General features: G+C 30.2%; 1 protein-coding gene across 1 annotated transcript; it reads right to left on the bottom strand.

The window, feature by feature from the left end:
• Positions 1-16,570: 16,570 nt before the first annotated feature.
• EIF3E (eukaryotic translation initiation factor 3E) lies at positions 16,571-20,024 on the bottom strand. Its single transcript, XM_020354945.3, has 8 exons — positions 19,869-20,024; positions 19,366-19,780; positions 18,359-18,586; positions 18,143-18,264; positions 17,731-17,950; positions 17,445-17,587; positions 16,980-17,117; positions 16,571-16,867 (listed from the first exon to the last, which is right to left on the bottom strand). Exons 2-8 carry the CDS (start codon positions 19,726-19,728, stop codon positions 16,768-16,770), a joined length of 1,314 nt encoding a protein of 437 aa, XP_020210534.1. The 5' UTR covers positions 19,729-19,780; positions 19,869-20,024; the 3' UTR covers positions 16,571-16,767.
• Between the last annotated feature and the right edge of the window lie 390 nt (positions 20,025-20,414).

Genomic DNA, 20,414 nt, shown 5'->3' with positions numbered 1-20,414 from the left:
GTAAAATGGACCAGCTTCATGTAACGAAGTGTAATCGATTTTTAATTATCTATGCGCTGTTGTTTCATGTAACGATGCAATTAATAGTAATTTAATCACTGTTGGTTCAGGTGCAGAGAAGGAAAAAACGTTTTACTGTATTTTCCATGACCTCTTGGGTAGTACAGATTGATACTGCTTAAATAAAAGACTAAAATGAAAGGCACATCAAACTGCTTAAAAAAATTTCTTGCACTCCCTTCTCCCCACTTTCTTCCTTAATTGTTTCTTTACGTATTTTTCACCGTTTGAATGAATGTAGGAAACAAATTAACTTATTAAGAAATATTTTTAAAAAATATAAAATATACTGAAATTAATTTATGTAAAAGTTAATTTATTGAAACTCTTATATAATTTTTCTAAAAAAAATTATAAAATAGATTTATACATAAGTTAGTTTTTTTTAGGTTCGTTCCTGGAGTATCCACCGCCGACAGCAGTGACTAATCTCCTCGCTACGTTGGAGGCACCTCAAAGGGTGTGATAGCTGGCATCAAGATTTAACGCGGCTGCATACACAAGGCAGGATTCGAACCCCTGACCTTGCTTAAGCGTGGATCAACCCCTACCGCTGAACCACACGCTTGGGGTTATACATAAGTTAGTTTTAATTCGTAAAAAAATATTTTTGTTATATATTTTTTACTTCTAAAAATGTTAATGGACTATAAAGATTATAACTAGATATAAAAAGTTTAAATATAATATATTTTGAATGATTTGTCCAATATCTTGAATGATTTGTCCAACATGTTGATTGATTTTTCTGATATCAATTATCCTAATAAAAATATTTAGCCTCCTAAATGCTAAGTTGGCATGAGTTTCAATTACATTGACTTGATAGTAGTTATTTTCTTTTTGATGACTTCAGTCACTTATAACTAGTCGATTTGCACCTTAAACTAGTCTATAAGTAACTTTTTTAGTAATCTAACTTTTAATGAAAGTACCAATTATTATGACTAGCTTCAAAGTTTAAGTATCACATTAAGTTTCATATTCAACTTGTGGGACTCTTAACAGAGAAGGTGAGCACAAGATCATTTCTTCACAAACATTTCAATTTCAAAGTGCATCACTATCAAGCTATATAGTAAAGCTCTCTTAGATACTTTATGCAATTCAAATGACACCACATACATATGTAGAGAAACGACATGCTACTAGTGAGATTATAAGTATTATGGATTTGATTGAAGTTGAAAATTTGGATTTTAATATTACTTGCATCTAAATATTGTGTTTTTCTACTTCATACATGCAGTTATTTGGTTCTACAAGTGCTTCAATGAGAGCGACGATGGCTTTCATGCTCCAACACCAATAATGAAAACATTGCAAAGATACTTCAACACTCAATGTGGAAGAAAATAAAGGTCAAGTTAAAGCAAGCTGATCAAGAAGCAAGATCTCAAGTAATAACTAGATAAGTCTTGATTGCTTAGCTTAGTATGTAAAATGAACTTTTAGAATTTGCAAATTTGACTTGGCCATTAAAATAAAAATTTCAAGAAAACCTAAACTTAATACTTTTGAATATAAGAATAAGTTGTTTAAAAAGAAAGTAAAAAGAGTATTCAAAAGATTAAATAAATATTTTTAACTGGAAAATAGAAGCTCTTTATATCTTAGGTTTTCATAAGCCAAAACAAGTGACATGTTTCTGGTAATCGATTACCACTCTGGTAATCGATTACCACTGACTGTAATCGATTACCAGAAGAGAAATTTCAAAATTCGAATTTGAACTATACAACGTTTCAAACATTTTGAACTTAAACCGTTGTAATCGATTACCAAGTCTTGTAATCGATTACCAGAGCCTATGTTCTGAAAAATTATAGAGAGTTACAACTCTTCATGAAAAGACATAACTCAAGATACAATTGTCTATAAATACCTATAATTTTTCAGAGAAAGGTGACAAACTCAATTGTAAAAAATTATCTTTACAAATCACTTGGTCAAAATCATTTGCAAAATCTCTAAAGAGTTCATCAAAGATCATGAAAGTGTAATATCCACTCTTCAAGAGAGTCATTCTGTAATTCTGAATAGATCATTGGATCTGTAAAGGAGAAAGGGTTTTTCTCCTTGTTGGTGTTTGAATCTCAACACAAGGAAAGGGAGTTCCGAGGTGTTGGAGGATTCATTTTCTTGTAAGGTTTACAAGAGTAGTGGAAATCTCAAGTGGGAGACTTGAGGACTGGATGTAGGCAGGATTGGCCGAACCAGTATAAAATCTAGTTTGCAATTCTTCTTTCCCTACACTTTTAATTTCTTGTTATTAATTATAATTGTGTAGTTTGAATCATCATTTATTCTTTACATTCAAATTTGTCTAAGGAAATAAATTGATAAAGAAGTAATTGGAAAAGTTTTTTTTAAGAGGAAATTTTGTAAACTTAATTCACCCCCCCCCCCTCTTAAGTTAATTGAGGCTAAGGGACTAACACTCAAGTTAGAGAAGAATTTAGGTTATAGAGTATGAGTTGGAGTTAGAGTGATACCCAGTATCCCTTAAATAGGTGCTTAATTAACACCATTAAGCCTAATATTTCTATATTCAAAATAGAGGAGTATCTTATCAATTAATGATAGGATATTGCCTATTTAATGAAGAGATTTTCTTATCAATGATACAGATAATGTGTTTGATTAAGATATTCTAGGATCTTTAGGAGATAATTATGTGAATATATTCCCTTAGTCGTTAAGGAGCTAATCGCCTAAGGTTTTGCTTCATGATGATGGGTTGGAGGCTTAACATGGGTGAGCAAAAGGGTAACTTGATCTTAGTTGGGCAGTACATAAGTCCCTTGAACTCTAAGCTCTTTAGAAAGAGGGAGTTGTGAGTGTTTGGTCGCTTCATTTCTTGCAATGTCAAGGTAGGTCATCCAACTTGAAATTTGAAAAGACTTTGTATGAGGATTGAAGTGTGTTGTGCATGCATAAGTGATTTACATATTTTGCAAGTAAGATTTATATTTGCCAAAGATAGTAAGTTTACATGCAATAATGATCAACTTGCTTGTACATGCTTATCTCGCTAAAATTGATAAGTTAGTGAATAATGTGCAATCATTTAAGATAATAGGCTCAAGTTCTTATAAGTGATTATCTTGTAATCGTTAAGATGATAAGTTCAAAGTTCTTAAATGATTAGCGTTTAATCATTAAGAAGAAGGGCTCAGAAGTTTGTAGTTGATTAGCTTATGATCATAAAGCGACGTGATTTAATGGTGAAGAGCTCATAGTTGATCAGCTTGTGATCATAAAGGCGGCATGATTAGCTTGTAATCATTTTAGTTGAAGAGCTCGAAAACTAGTATTTAATTAGCTTGTGAATGTAAAGGCTAAGTGATCAGCTTGTGATTGTAATGGCAAAAAGCTTAAAAGTTTGTAGTTGATCAACTTGTGATTGTAATGGCAAAAAGCTCAAAAGTTTGTAGTTGATTAGCTAGTGATTGTAATGGCAAAGAGCTCAAAAGCTTGTGGTGATCTACTTGTGATTGTTTTAGTTGAAGATTTTAGAAGCTTGTAGTTGATCATCTTGTAATTGTAATGACGAAGTGATTAACTTGCGATCGTAATGGGGAAATGATTAGCTTGTGATTGTAATGGTGAAGAGCTCAAAAACTTGTAGTTGACTAGCTTGTAATTGTAAATGCAATGTGACCAACTTGTGATCATAATGGCGAAGAGCTTGGAAGCTTGTAGTTTATCAGCTTGTAATTATAAAGACGACATGATCAATTATGATAAACTAATCAGAAGTTTATAGTTGATCAACTTGTGATTGTAATGATGAAGTGATCAACTTGTCGTAGTAATGGCGAAGTGATCAGCTTGTGATCGCTGTAGTGAAGAGCTCAAAAGCTTGTAGTTGATCAACTCATGATTGTAAAGATGACATGATCAGCTTATGATTGTTTTAGTTGAAGAGCTTGGACTCGGTCTTAGGCAAAATTAATGTGACTCCATCAAGATTACTATTATTAGCGAGAATTTTACTTCGCACCCTTCTGTATTAGAAATTCCTTTGTTCATTTTTTAACAATATTAAGAGTCTATTTTCTTCAAATAATATGAATTATCTTTGTGACTTTTGATAATTATCAACTGATTAATATAATGATAAAGAATGTAGTACATTTTAACATGTTTATGGTTTAACACACATGGTACATAAATCATCATCAAAAATATAATTATAATTTATATAAGTGGGATAAAAGCATTTGCGTATACATTGTAAAGGCCTGGTATATTTAATATAACCTTAAGTTTCTATACATTAATATAATGCTCGTTTTAGCCTTATGAAAAGGCTTATCTCATCACTAAAAAATAAATTATGATTTATGGTGGTTAAATTTATAGTTTTTTATGGTTAAAAATTGTCACAAATGGCATTTCTAACATTATAAATAATCACCGAATTTACACTCACCAAAAATTGATTTCTAACGGGTATTATTTAAGTGCTAGTTTTTCCACTAAAAAATATAGATCACTTTCTGGCAATCTAAAGCCATCAAAAAATGCATTTGAATTTTACTTGAGTTTCACTATTGGTTTGGAACCACAAAAAATGCATCTTTGTTTAGTTTTATTTAACATTTTTTTGGAACTTTTAAACCCCCAAAAAAATGTTTCTTTATTTAATTTTCTTTTAATTTTTTTAGCAATTTTAAAACACCAAAAAGTACACTTCATTTATTAGTTTATAACTGTCTAAAATCATATTCTTATTATTTTAAATACATACTTACAACTATTTTTAAAATACATTCTTATTATAATAAATTGACTAGATAATAGTATATATATATATATTACATATTTTAACAAATTATTATTTAAAATTGTCACTAATTATATTAATTATTCGAACTTAATAGTGATAATATTATATTGTTATTAATCCAAGTAAGTTCTAAATAAAAAATTTACTTATCTAATTCCAAGGATCACTTATTTTATTAAATTCTACCTATAATTTTGATACTATTTGTGTACTTTTTAAGCTTTATGTTCAAGTATAATTACATAAAGATACATTGAATGAACAATTTTACATTAAAAAAATAAATAAATAAATAAAGACAATTTGTCTAGTCATAGATCTAGCATGACATACATTTCTCATGATTAAGACATTAATATCCATCTACTCTAATTAAAACATATCCAATCTATTAAATGACTAAAAAAACTAAATAAATGACCAAGTAAGACTTCCTTTATTCTTTTGCCATGAATATGGTCCTATTGTTATCAAAATTGCAATTAAAACTGTTTTCCTAACTAATCAGAAACTAATTTGTCAAGCTATATATTGTAAGAGTAAATAGTATATGCACAAAATGATTTACAAACTAGCATTCAATCTATCAAAGGGATCTAGCTTATTTTGTTGTGCATTATGCATGAATTGTTATAAACTTCTTGGTCAAGTCTGATTTTCACATATCAAAAGATAAAACTAGCATCTAATTATAATCTTTCATATCATAATTCCGTTGACTTTTACAATGGTTATTTTTGTTATTTAATATTTTGAATTTTATCAGGTAGCTCAATTTTACAAGGAAGTTCACTTTGGCTAGTCATGCTAGTTATGTTCATGACAATGCTCCAATTGCAATAGGATAATTGCAGGATGATTTTAGCAGTACTCATTCTATGCTATTAATTTCATGAGGACTGACGATCATATGAATAAGGCATACATTACAGTTTAAGTTATGTATATCTAGTTCACGATTTGTCATATTTTTTTTCTATTCTCTTAACACAATTATTCCAGAGTATATTAATGTGATGAGATTGATTGTTGTGAGTCTCGCAACATTTTGTGGCCCCCAGTATCACGAATTTTTCTGTATTGTTTTATTTTCTTGCAACTTGCGTAGGTGATAGCATTTTTCTACGAGGGATTAATGTAAATGGAGCCCAAGAAGAAAAATGGAAGAGTTGTTCATTTTCTGAGAAAATGACAGTTTAGTTCAACGCAAACAAATATTTCACTTTAGCTCATACATATATTTTATAATAATCAGATAGTAGATTTTAATAATAAAAATTTTAAAATAATTAAGTTTACTTATTTGACCTTAAAACTGGAACTATTGTTACTCCTAAAAAAAATAGGGTACTAAATTTCTTCGTATTTGAAAGAAAAAATTGTTCTTATTCATTTGTATATTTATATTTATAAATTTCAGATAATATTAATTACTATTTTGAGTAAATAGTCTAATGTTAATAAGAGTATTAGACTATCATTTGATTACAATTGTATTGCATATTGAGTTTTGATTCTTATACTAATTACTTTTAAAGTTATTTATCATAAAAAAAAATAAAATTAATCAAACTATATATTTTTAATTATGTTCTTTGTACATAATTCTTAAAGTCATCATATAAGAATACTTAAAATAATTTTGGAATAAATTAAGACATCAATTTGTATATAATGAATATGAATACGAATGACTATTTTATACGAGCATTTTTAAGATTTTTTTTCTAAGTAAAAGAAATTTTATGAATTTTTTTATGTAATTTAATTTTTATGTACTATAATTATTTATGAGTAAACTCTTATATATTAAATATGAATGACTCTTTTGCGATAACATTTTTTGGGATTTTTGTCAACAAGAAAGTTTTTAAATTTTTTTTTAACTTTTTATTTAATTCAGTTTTTATTCATCATAATTATTTATTAATTAAATTTTAATATTTTAAAAATATTATTAATAGATAAAAATAATCTTATATTACAATATAAGTTATTTATCATAAATTTAAAATATAATTTATATTTTTAAAAACATCTATTAAATTTTAAATATAACTTATATATTTAAATATAATATTTATTTGATTATATAATTTATTATAAATTTTAGTTATATATAATAAAAATATTTAATATACAGATTAAATTATTAGTTATATTGCAATTTGTTTCTGGTTCTTTAGGTAAATGAAAAAAATGGAGTTTAGGTGTGAAAATAAGTTAAACAATTTTTTAACACTTATGATGTTTGTAAATAGTTTGTGTTGGGCTTAAGTTAGATATGACTTATTTTATTTATTAAATAAGTATCAAGAATTTTTTCATAATAATAAAAAGGCTCTTGGTATATATAATAATTTTTAATATATAAATGCACCTTTTTTCCATTTTTTAAAAAGGTGAATTTTAAAAATATTCTTAAATTTTTTAATTTTTAATTTTTAATTTTATACCTCCAATTTTTAATTGAGCACTTTCTCCTTCTTTTCCACACCTCTTTCATTTTCTTTTAGTTTTGACATGCACCTCTTGCCCTCTTGCCCTTACTTATTTTAGTTAATTTTATCAATTTTTATGAGATAATTACTTATACACTGATAGTGTAAAGTTCTTTTACACTGACAACCAATCATATCTTTTAATAGTGTCATGTCAGTTGCTTATTTAATGAAATAATAATAAAATAAAATAATTTAAAAGATATGATTAGTTGTCAGTGTAAAAAAACTTTACACTAGCAGTGTATGGATGATTATCTCTTTTTATATTACCTTCTTCCCTCTTTTAGTTTTTACATTATTATCCTCTCCCCTTATTTTAGTTTTCACATGCATTCAAACTTTAGGATTGGTCACAATGATGTTGTAGGCATATGTGACTTCTTCAACAATATTAAAAGTGTTGAATCAAATGCGTATTTTTTCTCCAAGTACTTCATCTCCCTTCACACACACCTTCCTCCTCCTTCCATGCATGGAAAAGGAGATAGAATGAGGAAAAAAAAAGATTAAATAACCAACAATTTGTGCATGGCTAGTTGAACGTTTTTTTGCAAATTACTTGTGCCATTAACATATTCGGTGAACAATGGAGGATAGAAGTATTCCATTTAATTTAATTATTTTTCATACTTTTTGAAAAAGCTATTTGGAAGTTTGTTTTTAGTGTTCCATAAATTATTTTCTAAAATAGTAAATATGTAAATTGTCCCAAAATTAATCTTGCCTCAAATATAAAAACATAGGGTCAAACTATTAGGCTCGTCATGTCTAACGAAAAATATAATGTCAAACTTCGTGAATATTACTATCTAATGAAGATCTTCCTTATTGTGTTGGCACATCATGTCCAACCCCTTCTTCCTATAAAATACGAATTGTTTAATGTTAACCTTATTAATAAAATATGCATAAAATATTAAACTTCATTTAAGTAATAATATAATTTAATTTAGCACAAATTACAACATATGAAACATTTACAACTACATTACTATTACTACTATCAAACATAGCCATAGGTGTTGTGACACCCTCTACCCCAACATATATATATATATATAATAATAAAAAGAAATATCTTATTGGATAAAAAAATATTTAAAAAATGAAACGACAATTCCAATAATCATGTAAATAGAGAATTCACATTCATGTCCTTAATCCAAATAGCAAATAAAATTACAAAGAATAAAAATTGAATTTTCCAAAATATATACTTTAAATAATCATAAACAATGTCATATTCTTATTTTATCTATGTCCCGATGTCACATGTCCTATCAGAGCAAAACCAAACTCTAAAGCCTAAGCTTTATCACCTACATTTCCAGCCTCATGCTAATAATCACTTGTACAACAGTCAAAGGAAAACAACAAAAAGAAAAAGGAGTGAGAAACATCTCACTCTGGCTCACAGTGTAGAAATACACACCGGATAGCCAAACACAAACAAGACATATATAGCATAAATATGTTAATAACAATATTTCATCTCACTCATCCAAGACATAAAAATATCAATTTATTATATAACATTTAAAATGCACATGTATGGACACGGACTACATATTATCATGCATGTGGCGCCAGTAAAACATCACATGGCATATTGCCGCTAGCAATATACGAAGAGTAGTCTAGGAGTACATGTCGGGTCACACCCTCTGCGCACTCTCACTAGATGGATATACTACCAGAGTCTCGTCGGGATAGCTAAGCCGCGCAAGATACATCCCATGCACATAATGAGCGAGATTAGGACTTCCAAACCGAGCTATCCCCAAGGACTAATCCCCAAAGCTTTTACACTAGGGGGCCTTCTCTGGCGGTGTATTCCATATCGTACCCTTAAAACACTTATGCAAATGATGCATGTCAATCAAGACTCTATGCATTCTCATATCACATTATCATTTCCCATGGTCATTTCACATCATCACATTTCTTCATCACATTTCATCATCATATTTCATTATCACATTTCATATCTCATGTCTCAATCACATTTCACATTATCTCATCATATTCACAAAGCTTCCACAAAGCACTATATTTTATATTAAAACTCGTTTATTTATAAAATTAATTACATATTTTTAATTCTCATCAAACAAGGAATATAACAGAACAATCAGAACTCAAAACAGAAAATATTCATATTTTGCCTATTTCTCATAGGGTTTCCCGCAGGAACCCATAGAGCACTCTAAATCATATCAAAATCTATTTATTCTCAAAATTAATCACATACTTACACATTACATTCAACAAGGAATACAATAGAGCAATCAGATAGCAAAATAGAAAACATTCATATTTTGCTATTTTGTCTGTTTCTCAAAGGGTTTCCCATAAGAACCCATAGAGATCTCAAATCATACAATTAATTGCATATAAGAAAAATAATAAGCAAAACAGATACAGTTGGGAGAAACCCCTCATACATGAGCATACAAAAAATACAGCAAACACAGGATTGGGGGCCAATCCCACTACCCGACATATATTCCCACACCCAGAGCAAGATTTCTCACTCCCCCTTACCTCGATAAGCAGGAGCTGAATCTTGTTGGTTGCCCCTTCTAAGTTCCCCTTCGTCTTCAGAGAGAAAGGAGGAAAAAGATTAGAAAATGAAAAAATGAGTTTTAGAGAGTGCAAAACGCTCTATTTATAGGCATCAGGCCGCGGCCCGAACGACCCGTTCCGAATCCGGAACGTCCCGTTCTGGGCACATAGAACACGTACAAAAGCCTCTCCCAGAACGGCCCGTTCTGGGTCAATAATTTGTTCTTTTAAATCACATCCGGAACGGCCCGTTCCAAAATTGGAACGGCCCGTTCTGGGTTAAAATTTTGCCCACGCATGCTCGAGTTGGAACGGCCCGTTCCCAAACTGGAACGGCCCGTTCCGTGGCTATGAAAATCCAGAATTAGTAGTTAATAAATAAATAAATAAATAATATATATATATATATATATCAAATTAAAATAAAATATCAATACAATTTAAAATATGATTTTCTTCAAATAATAATTATAATAAAATATCATAATTAATAATATTATACAAAATAATTTTCATCAATGATTATTATTAAAGACCTTTCAAATTCAATCAAACCCATTTAATTAATCAAAATAATTATAAGGAAATAATTTTCATAAATACAAAAATAAATAATAATTACGCGTAGTATTAGTAAAAAAATTCGGGGTGTTACAGGTGTAATATGTGGCTATTGAAGAGGAGCTATAGGAGAAATATGTGGCCATTGAGGAGGAGCCATGGGTGTAATAAGTGGTTGTTGAGGATGAGTCATAGGTGTAATATGTGGCTGTTTAAGAGAATATATAACAGGAATATGTGATTATTAAGGTGCATAAAAGGAATATGTGTTTGTAGAGTACGAACCATTGGAAGGTGAAAGGATGTCTTTGAAGTGCTATTTTTTAAACGACTAAATTTAGGATGCATGATTACTGTTGAAGTTCATTGAAGTAAATTGCCAAGCATCCTTTCTAAATCCTCTTAGGCATGTAGTATTTATCCATTTGCATCTAAAGAGAACAACTCTAAGAAAATCATAATAATTAAGCTTTATTATGCCTTTCAACTTTCCATAATATGGAAAATATGCTAGCATCAAATTTGTATCAATGTTACTTGCAACACATGGTGTGTTTCAAGTTAGAAAAACTCCATTATTTTTAGTTTTTAAGCCTTTATCTCATCTTATGGTTCTAAACTTGTACCCTTTGATGTTGTATGTAGTATATCTTCTAGCAATTGGCATTGGGCCGCTAGCTAGATACTTTATTTCATCTAGCATTATATCTATAATGTTTGAATTCATAGCCTAATTAGGAAATTGTGTTAGTCGCCAAAGTACATTATAATTTTCACATGAAATTATTTTTGAACTTTTCATATGGGAAACCAACCCGCAAACTCTTTACTAATTATATTTTCTAACTTTGTATGAAAGCCTTCGATTTCTTGTCTTCCTCTTATTGAATGTTTTAAATTCACTACCGTAAAATAGTATCATGTTAAATCTAAACATTGTAAGACTCATACTTCACCATATTCAATATAATTAAACACTTGCTCGACATATGACTGAACTTTTGGATAATTTAGTAATAACTATCAATGTGTTTATATTTTTTCTAATGGGTAAGAGTGAAAGTTGATGAACTTCCCACTGGTCTACCTAACTAAGGATAAATGATTCAAGAAGTTTCAATATCATTAGGAAAATCATCAACACATTGACTTCTATTCTACCTTGACTCAACTTTTGTGGGTTATCTATGAAAAACTATCCGTATAGATAATGTTATCTACGGATAAAATCCGTAGATAACAACTTTCGTGGGTTATCTACGGAAAACTTTTCATAGATAACGTTATCTACGGATAAACTTTCCGTAGATAACATTATCTATGGATTTTTCGTAGATAACCTTGGCGGGATGCAGGGCAAAAATTTTTATGCTCTAAGTGATGTAAAGAATATTTGGTAAAAAATAAATATTATTAAAAATTGTCATTTTAAATTTTTTATTTTTATAAACTAATGATGATAAAAAAATAACATACTAATATCTGGTTTTAAATTTGATATGAAAATATTATGATATAATTAGATAAGATTTTAAATTAGTATTTATTAATGGTTGATAATTAGAAAATAAAACAAGAATAAATACATTTTTTGAATTTTATATCAGATTTAAGATGAATAAATATATTAAGTTAATTAATAATTTATTTAAAATGTTAAAATTTAATTTATAAAAATAATATTTTAAAAGAGAAGGGTTATAATAACACCCGTGTAACTTTTACTAAGTATTACACCGCTCAATAACTTTATATTAAATGTGAATTTTATAAATTCAACCGTTAGATTGAAAGTTTTTTACTCTTAGCTTATATATACAAAATTTTATATTAATTCAAGATTATTTGATACTTCATTCTTGTAAAACAAAATTGACGTAATACATACATTTCAAAATATACTAAAATATGAACACTTTGATTACCTTCAAGTTGTTGTTCAATTTTAACAAAATTTGATATAAATATATAAAGTGATATGAACTTTCAATCTAACGGTTAGATTTACAAAATTCACATTTAATATAAAGTTATTGAGTGATGTAATAGTTAGTAAAAGTTATACCGGTGTTATTATAACCCTTATCATTTTAAAATATATAAATTATTATTTAAACTTTTAAATTTATAATAAATAATTTAAATTGTATCATAATATTTATTTTAAATAAAAATAAGTAGATTGTTAATTATAAAAGTATATATATATATATATATAAATAAATATTAATTAAATATAATATAATTATTATTATTGGTAATATAATTATTATATATATTTTTATATTTTTATAGTGGTCTGGACACACCAAAATAAGAGGAATCCAAAAATAGTATAAGTATAAAATTGTATAGTTGAGGATGACTTAAATGAATTAATTTGTACTACTTATACTAACAACATGCATCTATTTTTCGGTAGCTTATCTCATAAGAACTTCACAGTTAAGCGTGCTTGACTTGGAATAATATAGGGGTGGGTGACCTTCTGGGATGTTTCCCAGAAAATGTACAGTAAGGACAAAACACGTTGAAAAGTGAAGTGTCATGAAATAACATCTCTGAGAGGCCAAATATGAGGGTTGTTACATTAATAAATTTATTAAAATTAAAAAAAATTCCAAAGGTTATCTACAGATAAAATCCGTAGATAAAAACTTTCGTGGGTTATCTACGAAAAATTTTCCGTAGATAATGTTATCTACGGAAAAATTTTCGTAGGTAACTTTATCTACGACCATATTACTTACGGATTTTTGGTCGTAGATAATTCGTAGATAATTAAGACTTATCTACAGATTTCCTATAGATAATCCTAATTTTTCTTGTAGTGTCTACTTCTCAAAAGTAATCAACTACATGGAAGGTAAAAATATATATAGAGGTTGGTTAGTTTATGGTGCAAGATAGACTAACCTTGGTTAAGTGTAACCAAGGTTATTTAACTTGTACTCAAGATATCCAACTCTAGTTACATGGTTGGAATGTCACCCCAGGACTAATAAAACAATTGGGATCTTGTCATATGACAAGATACCAAAGCCAAAGTTGTGACAGGACAAGGTCATGTGGGTTGTTGGATTCTTGAATGAACAATGAGACATATTGTCCCCCTTTGATGTTGATGAGAACTATTGGAAAGATGGTTAGTGACTCTTTTCAACTAGCTTCATTGTGCTCATAATCTTAGGCTACTACTTTTATTTTTACCTAGGTCTTTAATTTTCAAACTTTTTGAATTTTAAAGAGAGTTCAAATGTAATACTATTATAGCCTCAAGTTTTAATATTTCACCAAAATTTGAAATCAAATTGAATAACAAAAAATTCAAGAAAATAAGAAAATAGTAAAAACTACGAAACATATGGAAACCTAACTCCACTAGAAACATTTTAATGATCAAATAACATACATGAAGTCAAATATTATAAACTAAATTCACATTATATAGTTTTGTCCAAGCATGGATAACATGTATTTTGCAAGATTTAAAAACAAAAAGGACTAATAGAAGTAATGACAATATAAAGACTAAACAAGACTTGAAAATGGTAGAGGAGGAAAAAGTATGGGTTGTACCACTTTTTAGAGAAGATTAGCAAGGGAGGTGAAGAACTTGCACAAGTTGAAATCATTTGATAAAAGTTCATAAGGAAAGAATTTCTCCAAGACAAAGAACTACATTTTTGGAAGAGAACAAATCTAAATTTTATTCTCAAATAGCTCAAAAGTGATCAGCTACATGAAAGGTAAAAGAATATATAGAGTTTGGTTAGCTTATGGTGTGCAAGCTAGAGTAACCTTAGTTAAGTGTAGCTAAGGTTAATTAACTTGTACTTAAGATAATCAACTCTAGTTACATGATTAGAATGTCACTATCCTAAGACAAAGAAAACCAATGGGAGATTGTCATATGAAAAGATACCGAAATATGACTAAACAAGGTCATGTGAGTTGTTGGAGTCTTGAATGAACCATGAGATATTTTGTCTTACCTTTGATGTTAACATCTAACTACTTGTCTTCTACACAAGTGGACATTTACACTTGTCTCCCACACAAGTGAATGTCAAATTTCAAAGTCTAGGTAGGCATCCAAGAGATGCTCTCATGAGTCACTCAAAGCTCAATAAGAACTTGGGTATTCTTCTTTCAAATCTAACTCATTCCTCTTGACTCCTTTAGAACTTGATCCCGTGAAATGATGTCATTACCCTATTCTATACAAAGGACTTCAAATGTCTCAATATCCTATCATAAAAGAAGTAATAATTTTTTAAAAGATTAATAAATTTAATAAGTCATTTAAAAATATTGAAGATAAAATTACTAAATTGTCCTTACTATGAGTAGAAAAACTTGATTCCAATAAAGTTAAAATCATTTTCTTTATCCACAAAACTTATTTTAACATACATAATTTTATTATTTTTCTCCTATAAATACTTATGAAAAAGATTCATCTATATATCACAAAATAATGTCAGAAATTACCTTTTGAGATTTAATAGTATGCCCATTTCTCAAATATTTAATGTGTAAGTGTTTGTCAAATCTATTAAAAATCATGGTCATATGTCACAAAATTATTTGAGGAATTACAATTTGAAACTTAAAAGCATACTTATCTATCAAATGTTTACCCTCTAAGTCTGAATTAGGTTCGTTACAAATTATGAAACTTAATAATATAAAATAATTGTTCTACATTTGATTTATAAAAAAAAAATTATGGAAAAAAAATATGGTAAAAAATGATAAAGCAAAATTCTTATTTTTTATTATTAAATAAATCATGAGAAATTCTTTTGTTTCAAGTAAAAAAAAAAAAAAAAAAAAACCATTATTATTGTACCAACAACACCCTGATTCTTATCCACTATTATTACACTTACCATCATTGTCACTTCCTACCACCACCATTCTTGCCTACAATCATTTTTATTATTATCATTATTATTATTGTCATTATCATTACTATCATCTTTATTATTAAAATAATAAAAATTCATCATAATAACTTATTATATATATATATATATATTAAAAACATTTCATTCCTATCCCCTTGCTAAAAATTTAATGGATAACTCATATAAAAAACAATTCCAAAAAATCATGTTTCCTAGAATTATTTTTTAAAATGATAAACCAAACTGAGGAACTAACATTCTCAATTTTAGATTTCTAAAAAAAATGAACACATTTCATGTATCCAAACACCCCCTAAACATGAAGCTTTTCTGCACCTATCTCTTTCCACTTGACTTTCAAATAGTTCCCGGCATAACATTCCAAGTAGTTTTTATTGCTTGGGCAATGAGCATTTACATAACTTTCTTCGGTCTTAACTCCAAACCTAAACTCTTTTTCTTATTAGTTTTGCATTTCAATCCTAAAATGATCCTAATTTTAAAACGTCTGAACCCATATAACTATAGAATTAAATCACTTCATTTAATTAACTATTTATAATCGCTTATTAATCCAGTAGTTAAAAAACCTGCTCTGAAACGGGAGACACGAAGAGTCAATTGAGTAGTTAACTATTTATATTCAATTTCTGTCTATATTAAGATAATGTTGTCAAGCATACCTCATGAAAACAAATTAATGCTTAATTATTAAGGCTTTAGACACTGCATAAAATATATCCATGAAAGAAATATATATTATACTTAGTTTCAAGAATACTCCTTATCTCCATTAACCAGTTTCTCAAAATCGCACTGCATTTTCGCCAGCAACAATAATTTCGGTAGAAACGATCGTACTCAGTTGAAATTGAACGTATTGCTTACAGGCACTACTTGTGCCACTATTTCAGCACAGGCATCTAGTATGGCGTTAATTGTTCCGGACACTAGCAGTCCAAGTTATTCATTTAACAAATATCATCTCAAGCTATAAAAGATGCAGGCGCAATAACACTATTCCACAGACAACATAAGCAAAATCACTTCAAAGTTCCATTATGGATAGCCAAAGTTATTTACTACTAAATTACTAATACAAGTAATATTTGAAAGGGAGAATGCGAGTGAGCCAAAAGGAGGGGAAAAAATGAGAATTCTAAAAAGACAGCTGACAAAGGGCAAACATTTTAAGCAAAATGGTTATCAATACTAGTTGTTTGGATAAACACTTAAAATCAGAACCTACTCCAAGAGGTATACAGCCCATAAATTTGAATGTAATTCTAAATTCAAAATAAACAAAACCAAAAACAAAATGATTCATCTGGAAAGGTAAACGAATACTCTCATCGATCTACCTACACAATTATCGTGCTACTTGAGCTTGTGCGTGTTCCAGAAGTTGACTGACCAACTTGTAGGTGCGCCCATTAAGGGCCTTTGTATGGTCAATCAGTTGCTCATACCTGTAAATGTAGCAATTAAAGATCAATGGTCTTGAGAACAACGACAGAAAATGAAGATCAGGATTGGAGCAATAAAAGCCCTCTATAAAGTCAGTAATCCATTTTAACTTACACATTTGGATGATTAGGTTCCATGATAACTGTTCCAGTTTGAGAGTCAATTTTGGCATCAAGCTTTGAGCTACGGATGAGATTAACAATCCATCTCTCAGCCTCCTCATAATTCAAATTTAACTTCTCAGCAAGCACTCTGAAAAAATATCAACCCTATATTTAGAAGTTTTGATTACTACTACAAATCCCCAGTATAATTATTAAGGCATGTTGCATGAAAAGTAGATCACAGGAAACCACGAAAAGACAAATTTAAGAGAAAATATAGCACTATGTAACAAACATCTCATAAAATTGAGAAGAAATAAGAGCCAGTGTAAAATAAAAAATAAAATAAAATAAAACACTGAATTTTTGGCTTTGGTTTTGACTGGTTGACAGAAAGATCTATAGCAGAGGCTTGTGGCATAACAAACAAATCATAAAGTCAGGTGCTAATATCTTATAATAGAAAGGTCCATACCCCATGTCAATGCGCTGGTGAATTCTACAGTATGTCTCGAAGATAAATAGCCTAGCATTTTCAAGGAACTCATCCCTTAATGGTACAGTAGAAAAGTTGCTTTCTTCAACTCGTTTACCAAGGAAGGGGTCATTCAGAATTACCTGCATTTTTAAAATGGGTAAATATTTTAATCAACCCATTAAGTAGCTAGTGGCAAACATTGACAAATATATTATAAGAGATAGAAAAACTGAATAAACCATTGGTGACATAGTTTAGCTAGCAAATAGAAAAGCAAGCTTACTTCTTCACATTCCCTCATCTTCTTTTGTGCCCCATCAAAATCATAGTTGACATAAACACAAGCCAAAAACTCAGTGATGGGATCCTTGTATGAATGCTGCTCTTGTTGAATAACTTTAATAAAATCTTTAAATTGAGGCCTCCTCCTCTTGTTGACAATGAATGCTGTAGCCAAGTATCTTAAAAGATGAGGAGCACTAGTTTGGATTGCATTTAGATACCTGAAAATTACATCACATCCTAGATGAAGCAACATTACAAATACTAAAGCCCAGAAGATGCAACAATAAAGCAACCCCAGATGGAGGAAGCAGTTAAACACGTCCACAAGTATTAACAATAAACGAAAACATATGAAATATCCTACAAATATAGCAAAGTATCCTAGGAAAAATAGGTAATTCAAGGCATACTTGTCCTGATTAAACAGATCAATTATTTGTGTTCTTCCATTGTCATGATTAAAAAAGATGAACAGACTCCAATGCATCAGCCATATTCTGCTTTGCACCTGATTCAAAGGTGATGAAAAACTCTGCAACATAGTTCACCGGTCAATATTACTATTAATATTATAGGCATAACAAACAAGCATCTACACTAAAGATCAACTGACAAACAAGAACAACCTTTGAGTCAATGATTTCCTTCAAACGATTAAGCTCTTCAAGAGCAATGTCCCAGTTCTGCATCAAAATTTCAGCTGCCAGCTTCCCCCACAATGCACTCAAACTCCTTTCACTATTAGTGCACAAAGCTCTGTACTGATATAGATAGTCAGCAGCCCCAGAGTAGTTACCACACTCAAACTGAAATTTGGCATATTGGTACAACGCTTCTATTTGTGCAGGACCAATCTGTTCCAACAGAATCATCATTTATGCAGTCAGTCAGAACTCAAACACCACAAAATTCAAACTTCAAAAATACAGCAGCAAACAACAACGAAAACAGACAAAATGCTAAAAAATTAACAAAATAAGCAAAGCAATTACATCACCAATACACTATCTCACTCAACATAAAAGCAAAATTCAATTTATAAAAACAAAAATAGCCTAATTACCCTACCCCAAGGTCCAAGTCAATAGTTTTCAATCAGCAAAAAACATTATCTAAAGCTTACTAGTATAGTAAGCCCACTCAACACATTTAGAGCAACTAGTATCTCCTATCCAACCAATCAAAGCTTATCAATACTACAACCGCCACAAACAACATTATCATTTCGCTCTCAACATCCCACTCCTAATTTACCAAAAACCCTCTAAAATAAATCAACAATTTCAAGGCTTTCAAACAGGGTCCATTCTGCCAGCCACATATCAGGGCCTTTTTTTGAGTCTCCGCAACCACAATCGTGACCACATCAACCGCATTTGTTCGCAATTTCCCACAATATCAAGAAACAAGACGCAACTACAACAGCGAACACATCACTGCATTCATTTGCAATCTCCCACAAAACCAACAACAATTGCGACCACATCAAACACATACGTTCCCAATTTCCCGCAACATCAAGAAACACAACAACACCACACAACCGCAACCTGGAACAACCCTATCCAAACAACGCAATTAAAAAACACCATCCAATGAATCACTCTCCAACACAGTCAAATCGGCCCCATACCTGGTATCGGTCATTGAGCATCTGGAGATTGTACTGCTTGTCGGCGCGGAGCTCCTGCACGGCGGCGGCGTTCTGGAGGAAGGCGACGAGGGGGGCGGCGCCCTCCTCGAGGGACTTGAGGCGGGCGACAACCTCGGCACGGCGCTCGACCATGTCGGCGGGGACGTCCTCGGTGTGGTAGAGGCTCTTGTGGATGTCCATGGCGTAGTCGACCATGTTGGTGTTGTTCAAGAGGTCGATCTTCGCCTTCAGAATGAGGTCGTCGTCGTAAAGCTGCCGCTCCTGGAGAAACTCCAGCAGAGGGAACACCAGGTGCCTGTCCAGGTTCGGCGCCATCCCAGGGGTTAGGTCGTACTCCGCCATTCGCCGCGCTTACCCTTCCACGCTCTGATTCTGATGATGCTAACTTCTTCCGCTGCGATTCAACACAATCATCGATTCAACCAAACGCACCGTACCATACCATGATCGATTCAACCTGGATGAGAGTCAGAGATGCGTACCTGCGGCGGGGCCAGTGGCGATTGCGGCTTCCAGAGAGATGATGATTCAGGAATAGGGTTTAAAAACCAAACTCTGCAACGCTGTCGTTTAGGTTCTGTTAAAAGAGAAAAAATATAAAAATATTTGCCTTCTTAAAAAGAGAAAAATAGAATTGTATATCAATGACAGTGGACAATGGGTTTATTGGGCTCTAGGTTGCGAAGGCTTCTGGGCTTTCTTTTGTATGAAACAAAACCGTTACAAAAATAATTATTAGTTTTAAAATAAAAAATAGATTTAAATATGTTTTTACTTCAAATTTAGGATAAATTTATTTTTTGATTCTTAAATTTGAAATTATTATTTTTAGTTTATGTAATTTTTAAAAGTTTTGTTTTAATTTAACAAGTTACCAATAATATATCTAAAAATGATAAATTGATATAGTTATAGATCATCAATTGACTTTAATGTAATTTTCAGTAACGAAAATATTAGGTGAGTGGATTTTATGTAATAATATTTCAACAAGTTTTCTAACAAAATTTGAGTATAAAAATTAAAAT

This window comes from Cajanus cajan, chromosome 7, assembly GCF_000230855.2.
Source record: "Cajanus cajan strain Asha chromosome 7, NIPB_CcT2T_4, whole genome shotgun sequence".
Taxonomy (NCBI): Eukaryota; Viridiplantae; Streptophyta; class Magnoliopsida; order Fabales; family Fabaceae; genus Cajanus; species Cajanus cajan.
The sequence above is the reverse complement of the archived record's forward strand: the minus strand, read 5'-3'. Positions and strand labels throughout refer to the sequence as shown.

Bases quoted from the DNA above. Each gene is read 5' to 3' on its own strand.
- EIF3E (XM_020354945.3), bottom strand. From the start codon at position 19,728: ATGGCGGAGTACGACCTAACCCCTGGGATGGCGCCGAACCTGGACAGG. The intron at 18,587-19,365 runs GTATGGGGCCGA...CTGTTGGAACAG, and splicing joins TGCTCAATGACCGATACCAG to ATTGGTCCTGCACAAATAGA. The intron at 17,951-18,142 runs GTATGCCTTGAA...TGTAATTTTCAG, and splicing joins GATCTGTTTAATCAGGACAA to GTATCTAAATGCAATCCAAA.